Raw genomic sequence first — 10,984 nt, forward strand, 5'->3', positions numbered from 1 at the left:
GTGAACATGTGTTTTCCTTTTTCTTGGGTATGTATCTAAGGAGTGGAATTGTTTAGCGATATGGTAACTCTATGTTTAACTTTTTAAGACACTGCCAGACAGTTTTCCAAAGTGCCTGCAACATTTCACCTTGCTACCAGTAATACATGAGAGTTTCAGTTTCTCCACATCCTTGCCAACACTTGTTATTCTTGTCTTTTTGACATCCTTATAGCCAAGCTGGGGGGTGTGAAGTGATACCTCACTGTGGTTTTGATTTGCATTTCCCTGATGGCCAATGATGTTGAGCATCTTTCCATGTGCTTATTAGCCATTTGAATATCTTCTCTGAAGAAATGTCTGTTCAGAGCCTTTGCCCATTTTTTTTTAATTGAATGATTTGTCTTCCTTTCTGTTGTCTTCATTTGGCCTGAACAGGATGCTGATATGCTCACTGGCGATGAGCAAGTATGGAAGGAAGTTCAAGAATCCTTGAAAAAAATTGAAGAACTGAAGGCACATTGGAGTATCCTTTTACCTGTGGATTGAGCCATACCATTGGGACTGTTGCTTCTTTATTGGTTGGAGTTTGGCGTTAATGAAGTCAAGTCCATGGTTTGACCTCTGTCTGAGCCAGTGAGTTTCATTCTGTTTCATGGTCATAGGCTGCATCCCAAATCCCAGCCAACAGTTTGGGTTATGGCTAGGGCAGAGTATGGCAGGATCAGCATGAATACCTCACCACCGTTAGATAGTAACCAAAACTCATGGCCAGTAATAGGACAGTAAGTAGTAGTCTCTGTATATACTAGGTAACAGATTTCTGTATTCCTTTCCTCCCACAACCTACATCTCTAGGAAGGAATAACTTAGAATTCTAAAAAGTTAGTATCATTGACTCTCAGATCTAGAAGTTCATGTTAAATCAACCATGACTACCATGACAGAGGGAGTTGCTGCACAGTAAATTTTCTGGGCATAAATAGTTAAGGACCATGAGTGGGTCAAAGTTCAGGGTAAGGAGAGAGAGCTTATGCTGGAGGTCATCTGGGGAGGCCACACTGATGTTGTACTGGGTAAGTGGTAGTCCAAATCAAGGACAGGGTTTGAATGGACAGAGGCTGAGAGGGAGGTTGCTTCCAGTAGGGGAGTTCACTTGAGCAAAAAACGTGACAAAGGGAAACCCCAAGGCCAAAAGAAATAGACCAAGGTAGATGAAAAAGATAGTGCAAGGTCCTTCGGATGCCTTGGGGAAATTAGATCCCTGACAATAAGAACATCTACAAATGAAGTTTCTATCTACAATGTTTTTTAAAGAATGGTACAGAATAGGAGAGGTAGAATGGACAAATTCCTCTTGTTTTTAAAGGTGAAAGAAGTATCTTCTGAAATCTGAACGGGGTGGGTTTTTTGCTTGTTGAAGTTTGGTAAAGAATCTGTAACTGATTACTAAAGGAATGGAAAAGGGAGCTGTGATCAGCCCGAGGCTGCATGAGTTCACCAAGAGCAAGTGAGTCTGCAGAGACATGGATTTCTTTGGTAAAGTTTGTATGTGGATTTTGGGAAGAGGGTCAATTAAAACCAGTCAAGAAATTGATGCTAGATGCTAGCATGGCCAGACAGCTTTCTAAATGCTTGAATGGCTCTCCTGAGAAAATGATGCCCCTGGGGTCACTGTGACTCTGGAGTGCTCTGTTCCCACCTTGACTTTGACTGCCTTTGACTCTGTGCCTTGAATGGAGATACAGAGCACAGGGTCCTCAGATTCCCAATGGTTATAGGTCAGGGGAATGGCAGAGGTTGGGATGACAGAATCCAGAGCTCAAGATCCCCGAAGGCTTGAATGATGCCTGAATTTGAAAAGGTGAAATTCAACAAGAATATATATAAAATCTTCTATTTGGGTCAAAGAGTTTAAGTGTGTAGACATCAAGCTTACCAGCAGAACATGTGGAACAATTTTAGGGTTTCAGTACACAGCAAAATTTAATCAAGTTTAAGAGGATGATATAACCCCTCAAAAAGCTACTGTGATCTCGGGCTGCATTAACGGCGACTAGGAAATGAGAAAGGTGATCCGTGAGTCTGATCATATCCAGAGTTTTGGGTCCAGTTGGGAGTAGGGCATATTAAGAAGGATCTAGAAAAATTGAATTAAGTTGTGAGGAATGGAGCCAGGATCCAAATGGAGTTTGCAACCCTGTCTGTAGGCAGGATGGGAGATACTGGGAAAACAGTCAGATCTGGGAAGAAGAGGGGGCCCTTCTTGGGCTCAAAAAAACTGTTCTTACTGCAGAGAAGTAGGATCATTCTCTCTGCTCCCCTCCCATGGAATTGGGGTCCTGGATGACCCAGCCACAGTCGGGTGTCAGCGGGACAAGGCTTCACGGAAAAAGGACTCTGTGCCAAGTGATCTGCTGGTTGCAGCCCACCTTCTGGTGCACACAACCCTGCCCTCACAACTCTCACACCTGCTTTGGTACATACATACTTGAGGGGCATCAGAGGCACAGTGGTCAACTCTGGGAGGTGAAAGAAGTTTCCACAGAGGAGGTTATCATTCTCTCTGCTTCGGGGAGGTTCTCCATCCCGCTTCCAGCTAGCGCTCAGCTCCTCCCTGGAACAGAATGACTTGTATGCAACACCAAACAAATACCAGGGACTACATTTTTGAGCAAATACAGTGTCAGCATCCGCTTGGGGGAAAAGCCTCTTAGTTAAAATTATTCAATTTTTTTTGCTCACTGGTGTGTTTCATAGGAGAGGGTTGCCTTGTTTGCCAGCAGACAGTTGCCAGGGTTGTGAAGGAAAATTGGCATGCGGTCCCTTCCAGCTTGCAGGGGATAAAGTAGATGTATTCCTATCAGTGGCTGCAGAATATCACATCTGGTTTTTATTTCTAAGGCTTGTCACCTAAAACCTCTTTCAAATGAGTTGGAGCATATATTAAATGAGTGGGCGAATAGTCATGGAGGTCAAACAACACAATGTTAAAATAAGGCACAAAGTCTTGCCACAGAAATGTCTAGCGTTGTGTAAGAGACAGTCATTCCTCCTGACAGTTCATCAAATATCTAATCCTGGAATGAAAAACCACAGAGGTTAGACCGGCAATCTGTTACAAAATCAGTGTGTTGCCTGAGATACTGCTCCCCCCAACCTCTGGGGATCCATTCGGCACACTTTATCCATACATGTCAGATGAATACAAAAGAAGTCACTGACTCACTTTTCTTCAATAAATGCACCTCGCCTGAGACCAGAGTCAACTCCTCAGAGACAGGACTCATCCTAAAATTACAGGATAGTATACAAGAAGTGTGAAATAAAGGCCTTCAGCTGTGCGTTGTGGTGCTTGCAAATCTCACCAAGGAAGTCGTGCCTTGGGGGTAAGGCTATGCTATGCTTCCAGGGGGCCCCCACTGAAAAGAAACACGCATTTCCCATGAGGGTTCATAAGGACGTTAGTCCCCACTCCTACAGGTGGCTTGACTGGATTATTACAAGTGTTTGCTAACGTTCTGGAAGGCAGCACCGCCGGGTTGCAGGGAGGTTAGGAGGGGTGGATGTTGGGGGTGGGGAGGCGGGATAAAGGGGCGCTGGAGCCTGTCCTCAATTCAGGGTGGGGCAGAAGAGACTGGGCTGTGTGGTGGTGGCGAGGGGTGGAGGCGAGGTGGGGGTTCAGTCCACTGGACCATTTTCCTTATGCCTAGTCGCCGTGAGAGGTCACGTGGCTTTAAGCGCTCCGGCGACATTCTCAGAGCCTCAGATCTGACCAATGACAGAAGTAGCTCAGATTGAAATCCAGCTTTAGCTCCAGCCAAAGGCTCTGCCGTTTCTGCTGCATCTGAAATCTGCAACCCCTTTCGCTCGAGTGGAGTACGGCTCCTGAAAGCAGGAGGATGTGGAGCTGTGCGGGTTGAAGGGGGGGTGGGGGGGCCTGCACCTCCCCACACCTAAAACCCCAGCAGCAGCGCAGGAAGAGAAGTGTGTGCGTCCCAGGTGCCCGCACTCTGGCCTGCAGCTGTGCTTCCATGGTGTTTAAGGGCGGGGGCGGTGCGTGGGCATTCAGGGCACGCTCCACGCTCCCTACGGCACGTCCTCAGGCCTCTGGCTGCCCTCCCAAAGAGGGCAGTTTTAAAACTAGCAGTTTTAAAAAAGGGTGATCACGGGGCGCCTGCGTGGCTCAGTCGGTGAAGCATCTGCCTTCAGCTCAGGTCATGATCTCAGGGTTCTGGGATTGAGTCCCATTTTGGACTCCCTGCTCAGCAGGGAGCCTGCTTCTCCCTCCCCCTCTGCCCCTCCCCCCCCGCATGTGCTCTCTCTCTCTCAATAAATGAAATCTTCAAAAAATAAAATAAAAAAGGGCGATCACACCAAGGCTGCACGAGAGGAAGTTATGGACTCATAGTGAATCAGAGTTGCTCATAAGTGGGCATTGAGTCTTCTCTCTGTCCTTTTTTTTTTTTTTTTTTTTTAGAGATTTATTTGAAAGAGACAGAGCAGGGGGATGGGGCAGAGGGAGAAAGAGAATCTCCAGCAGACTCCATGCTGGACGCAGAGCCCAGAGCCTGTCAAGGGGCTCCATCTCATGACCCTGAGGTCATGACCTGAGCCCAAGTCCAGACTCAGACACTTAACCAGCCCTGCCACCCAGGCGCCCCTCTCTGCCCTTTTTAAACCTGCAGTTTATGTGCATGAGCCCTGTTCTTAATATTATCTTTTACTTTGGAGGTTCAAAATCAGAATATCTTTTTTGTTGTTGTTAAGTACAGGCTTGGATCCCTTTTGTTTTATAATAAAAAAAAACTTCAATATGAGACCCAGTGGAGATGTATTTCTTCAAGTTGCTTCCTTCGTTTGTGCCTGTGGGTCGTGTACTTGGCTTCCTGTGTGCCCGAGGTTCAGATGTCATAGAGGCAAAAAAATGAGCTCCTCCTTTTTAAAATGGAATCCGTCTGAAGTTTCTTCCATTTTAGATCCGTTTTGTAACAGAAGCTAACACAGTACATAATTTAAACTGAACTAACTGAATCGGTAGTTCAGCTTAATACACAGCTGCATTATTTCATGGCTGGCTTTAAAAAGAATCCATATAGGAGTACGAAGAAAGAAGAGTTCTTTGGAAATCCCGATCCCCCAAAGTATACAGGCTTGGTTGGAAGATGGTTTGTTGATGTAAACAGAATTTGCTTCTCTGAGATGCCACTTAACCGTTTTTGTTTCTCAAGTATGTTTTCAGGCAGCTCATCTGTGTAAAATAATGGGCTCTTCCTTCCCTCCTGTGCCTGGGAGCTCTTCAGCTTTGTAGAGAATCTCATTTTACTTGTTTTCTTGGTGAAGACAATAAATCCTTAACAAAGGTTAATAACAGAGTGGGAACAGGTGCTGGCCATGTGCCAGACGATCATCAGCAGCAACGCTGAACGCCTTCCCGATATCAACATCTACCAGCTGAAGGTGCTCGATTGTGCTATGGATGCGTGCATCAACCTCGGTCTGCTGGAGGAGGCCTTGTTCTACGGGATCCGGACCATGGAGCCGTACAGGTGAGTCCCCGGGAGAGGGCCAGAGTCAAGGTTGCAGTGTCTTCTCTGGGCTGGAAGACTGACATCCTGAAGTCACTCCGATGGCCACTTTATTGCGTGTCCCCATTTTGTTTGTTGTTCCTGAGGCTCCTGTCGCACGTGTCAGGCCCTGTGGGGATGCGGAGACGGATGAAATGCTGTCTCTGTGGAGTCGGGGATTCCAGTGTTGTATGCTGCTTGCGGCAATGGGGCAGAGGCAGAGTGTGGGGGCGGGGGGGCAGCCGTGGGGGCCCAGGGCTCGGCCCGGGTGGGGGCTGTGTCATTTGCCTCTGGGGCACCACTCTGTCTGGGGCCCTCGGTCTGGCTGACTGATGGTGGTCTCTAACGTTTGTCAGGGCTTTATGGTTCCCGGGGTGCTTCACTGGAATCAAGTGACCCCATAACCGCCTTCTGACCCACGCAGGAGAGCAGGGAGACCTCGGTGCTCAGAAGTGTCAGGGAGTCAGGTGAAGGAGCAGTTGCTACTTAGTTGTTTCTTGACTGTCCGCAGCTCCTTCAGACCAGGGGTGTGTTGTCCCCTGATGCCTTTGTAACTCACAGGAGCTTTGGCAGCGCTGAAGTCTGGGGCTGGTGGGTGCGGGACCCCGTTTGCGGAGGGCCAAGAACGTGAGTTTGGAAGTAGAGGCAGATCAGTCCGGGGAGGAAGGGCGTGGCGTCATTCATACCGTCAGCTGAGGTGGGAGCAACCATCTCGAGCACAGGACAAGGTCCCTCACCGTTGGGAAGGCGCCCTGAAGCCTGGGGGGCAGGGGGCGGGGGAGGTCCCTGAGAGTGGGGGTGCCATTCTGGGTGGCACTGAAGGCCAGGCAAACACAATGTCCGCCCTGAGGGGCCAAACAGAGGGACAGTCCAGCTCCCAGCCTCCCCCATGGGGGGCAACAGGCAGGGGAGGGGCTCTAAGCGAAGGAGGGTGGGCAGCAAGGGTGCACAGACCAGCCACGGCCCCCGGCCCCAGGGTGACCTGAGGGTGTTTTCAGAGCTTCTGAAGGTGGCTCCTTCCCCTGCTTGCGGTCGAACAACTCTGGAATCCAGACTGTGAGTCAGCTCGCATCAAACTTGCAGGCGATTGCCTTCAGGGCTGAGACTGTAGACTTTCCCATGAGCGTCAAATGTCTGCTTGGGATGATGAATCTTGTGGGTTTTCAGAAAATATGAACCGAGCACAAAGAGATAAGGCTTCGTTCTCTGAGCCTAGGTGTTGCAATGAGAGGCGGGTTGGGACCATTGGTGTCGCCTCTCTGAACCCCAGGGCTGGGTCTCGGGAAGCCAAACCACGGGCTGAGCGGATGGACTGAGGCCGGGAGACACAGGCTGGGCAGACCTTCCTTCCTGCAGGTGCCCCCGAAGCCCCTTGCCCCACACTCTGGCTAGTGCTGGACCTGCACCTGCTCCGGGCGGCTGCCCCAGAACCCATCCCCACCCCCAGGCTGCCCTCCGGGCTGCTCTGAGCACAGACACTCGACACTGGTCCCCCACCTCGATGGTGCTGCTTCTGCACACAATTTTGAATCCTCTCCCCACACCTACCATGGCTTCTCTGAAGGACTAATTTACCCCTTAATTAACTGACTTGAGTCAAACAGAGAGGCCTTTCTTGTGAGGCCACGTCCACCAGAATGGACGGAATGTTGTTTGGAATACATCTGGTTATATTTTCCTGGTGTTTGGCAGATCACACTCTGTGCTTACGCCAGGTGACAGATTTCCTAGCCTCCCTCAGTTTCTCTTCCCCAGAGCTTGTTAAGAAGTAGCTGTGCAGTGGTCTATGTTTCCAGAAATCCCGTCTTCATTGATCGATCCACTTCAAACCAGTGGGTTCTGACCGGTTTGCTTGCAGCAGTATTTATTGTAGGGGAAGTAACCCAGCGCCGACGGAGCAGTGAGGGGGATGCTGACGTACTTGGCCTTTCTTCCCGTTAGCTCAGCAAAAGTGAAAACAAGGAACAAATGGGTCAGGTGCTCTGCAAGCCCTTTAACAATCTGGAGGCAGGAATCCAAGAGTTGATGGCGGTTTCCGCCCCCTCCCACATGTGTGTGAGCCTGTGGGCCACCAGCCACTGACTCGGTCTCCCTGCAGATGCGCAAGGTGGGCCCTTGGGTCCCCTTTAGCCAAGAATGTGGGCAGTTAGCTTGGCTGAGTTACTGAGAGGTGACGGGACTGCCACCTGCTCTAACAGTTTTACAATGTTAATACACTGTTTGCAACAGCTAGATTGAGGTTAAGACTCTGGGGATGATGTTCTCCCTCCTGACCTGGGCTAAATCTTAACTACTGACTTTAAAGGAGAAGGTGTCCACATTCTGGTTTTATCCAAATCACCGCATTGCTCTCGGCTCCCTTCTTGCTGCCATCATTTATTTTGACTTGATAGAAGTAAGTTCCTTTTATGACGCAAAACAGTATTAAGATCTTTGTTTCATGGGGCGCCTGGGTGGCTCAGTCAGTTAAGCGTCTGCCTTCAGCTCAGGTCATGATCCCGGGGTCCTGAGATCGAGCCCTGCGTCAGGCTCCCTGCTCAACGGGGAGTCTGCTCCCTCTGCCTGCTGTTCTCCCCCTGCTCATGCTTTCTCTTTCTCTCTCTCTTTCTCTCTCTCAAATAAATAAATTAAATCTTCAAAAAAAAAGATCTTTGTTTCATAAAGTAGGTTGGCATTAATTCACACACAACAAACTTTATCTTTAGCTCATACTGTTTCTTCTGAGAGCGTCTGTGATTATATATGCACGGTCATCTGTCCTGTAGCACTTTGAACATTAAGCAGAAAGAAAGCAGTTTAAAGGTATTTCATAAATTTTCATTAAAAAATGTAATTAAATAATCTTAACCACAAGATGAATTGAGTTGCAAAAGTTCGTTTGCCAGTGGTAATTTAGAGCTTGGGAGGCATTTTCCTGTTGAAGAAGGGATGAAGGATTATGGCAGTATCAGCAGAACAGCCCTTGAAACTCTGGACCCTAATATCACTAGTGTCTGCTACACATTTGTGTAAAAATAGAAAGAAAGAAATATAAAAACAAAATGAATATAGTTTTGAACTTAGAATTTAAATTATGTTGAATATAAAATCAAAGTTGAATTTCTTTAGGACCCAAAGAAAGATCTAGAGATACAGAGGCTTGTTAAGTCCTTGAGGAGGACTTTTGGTGTATCCACATGTGTTCTGGTAACTTAACTTTTGGTTTAAGAATAGCATAGACTTCTGGGAAAGGACTTTCCTAAAGAACAGAAATAAAAATTACCCTCATCTTTCAAACTCCTGTTCCACTCCCTAAAGATAACCATGGTTAAGTTTCTTTCCTGAAGTTTTCAGTGTGTGTACATAAACTTCCGTTTGTAACACACTTGCCTAATTTTTTCAAGCCCCAGTTCTTCTCCTCTCTTTTCCCCAGTGGTTCTCATGTGCTCAGAGACTCTTGTTTTCCCTCTGTCTCACTTCTCCCCTCAAAACTGCTCACTCGGGCTCTTCCCTTTTTCTCCCTCTCCTGTCTGTCTCCCCTCGTCTCATCTTTCTTGTGGAGAGACTCAGTTCCAGTCTGCATTTGCTAGATGTGTCTGGTGAGGTGGTGGGTGAGGAAGGGAGAAGGGAAGGAGAAGCCAAGAAGTCTACTGAGTGGGCAGAAAGAAGAAAATCCCCTGTTCTGGAACTGGCTGTTTTCATTTTACTACAAAGCATGGACATCAGTCCAGATCAGCTCCTGAATATCCACCTTTCTTTTTAACAGGTCTATAGAATTTCATCTTAGGAATGTACCATAATTTGTAGACTAGCCCCTATTTCCATTTCCATTTCCTCTATCAAGAAATACTGCCATTAACATCCACATAGTTGAATCTTTGTGTACTGATGGGACCGACTCCATAGGACAAATCCATGTGATAAATTCCTAAATGCTAACTCATTGCATCAAAATGTACATTCATTTTAACTGGAGATAGCAACCCCCAAATTGTATCCGCCATCCACCAAGCTGTCACTTTCCTCAGAAGCACTGAGAACGGGTGACATGATGTTGATTAAATCTGCTCTGAATTCATTTCAAAATATATAGGGGTCTTCCCCTTTTCCTTGACCAAAGCCTGCTCTTACAGGATGAGATTTGGTGGTATTGACCAACAACATAGTATTTTGTGGTGGCGGGAAGGATATTTTTGTGAGTGTCCTGGGAAGAGCAGAATATGAACCGCGAAGGGGCTCGAACAAGTGTGTGTGGGATCAGAGACTGGGGAGCAGTGTGACTCCCCCTTGTGGATTGAAAAGCATGCTCTCCGCTCACGTGGAGTCCGGTGCCTTGCTGGCAGCTGTGGTGGTGGAGCGGGAATGGAAGGCTCTGGGAGTCTGTGTGTATGACCTGTTTCCCAGCCAGGTGTTTGGGACTCCGAGATTGCCAGGGGTCACACAACAGCCCTGCCATTTTCATTTTGCCAGCCATTCTTGAACGCCCCCCCACCCCACCCGAAGCTTTCGCAGATAGGTTGATAAAATGCAAGGTTCCATCACAGCAGTACCCGCCACTGCTGTTTTCAAGCTGGCTTCTCTTCTGAAGACCTGTGCAGTTGCTCTTTTGTGTGTTTTTGTCATTGATCAATATGACGTGGTGATCCAGGACCCAGTGGGGTGTGCAGGTGCCGTGCGGACCCGGCAGAGCACTGGTCACTATCACTCACCGGGCACTTACCTGGACCTGCCTGTGCCCAACCTGCATCTCTGCTCCCCACAGATGTGGTCAGGTTGCCCTGTGTTGATGCTTATGTCCGTGTACCCGTCACTGAAGCTCACGCCTACATGGCAGGGTCCTTGGCTGGGGTGTCTAGGGTGGAAACTTCCTCTGCCGCACTCACAGCGTGGGACTCAGAGGACACACCAGAGCCAGGTCTCTACCCAGGAGGGGACTTGAGTGTCCACACTCCGTGCAATGTTCTGGTCATTTCCCTTGCTGGCCACCTGTTTTCTGTGGTGAGATTTGCAGAACTGTCTCCCCAGTGAGTGAACAAATGTTTTATTCTCTGCCCGTGGATGTGGACAGTAATCGTTTGGCCACTTAATCATTGTTTTCCACATTGTAATTTCCCATTCAAGTCTCTTTGGCCAAACCCCTGTCCAAGATTTTGAGCTGTGTGTTTGTGTAAAATACTGAGTTACCTGATGGACCTGGCCAGAGCCTCTTTTCCTTTGCTACCAATTTTTGAAGACTGGTTTCTTAGCCACAGCCCCTGTCTGGACACTGGGGGGTGACCGCCTGCCCCACAGCAGGCAAACTAGTCCATTAAGGCCCAAGCAGCTTTCATTTAAACTTTTTAATATCAGGCCTTTTAATTCAGTTCCCAAAGGCTCTTTTACTTCAGAGTCTAGAAATCCAACAAAGGAAACAGGAGGAAGAGGAGGAGGGAGGAAAGGGGGGAAGAGTAGGGGGGGGG

General features: G+C 48.1%; 1 protein-coding gene across 8 annotated transcripts in view; it reads left to right on the top strand.

Moving 5' to 3' along the window:
• Window positions 1-10,984, top strand: part of SMYD3 (SET and MYND domain containing 3) — a 698,417-nt gene that overhangs the window by 594,747 nt on the left and 92,686 nt on the right. For all 8 annotated transcript variants that reach the window (XM_025877938.2, XM_073899893.1, XM_073899894.1 and 5 more), the window contains 2 exons: window positions 418-505; window positions 5,354-5,528. In XM_025877938.2, coding sequence (XP_025733723.1) covers window positions 418-505; window positions 5,354-5,528 — 263 coding nt within the window. The remainder of the gene's footprint in view (window positions 1-417; window positions 506-5,353; window positions 5,529-10,984) is intronic.

The sequence above is a fragment of the Callorhinus ursinus genome, unplaced genomic scaffold (genome assembly GCF_003265705.2).
Source record: "Callorhinus ursinus isolate GAN/ISIS: 27379988/994484 unplaced genomic scaffold, GSC_fseal_2.0 scaffold13, whole genome shotgun sequence".
Classification (NCBI taxonomy): domain Eukaryota; kingdom Metazoa; phylum Chordata; class Mammalia; order Carnivora; family Otariidae; genus Callorhinus; species Callorhinus ursinus.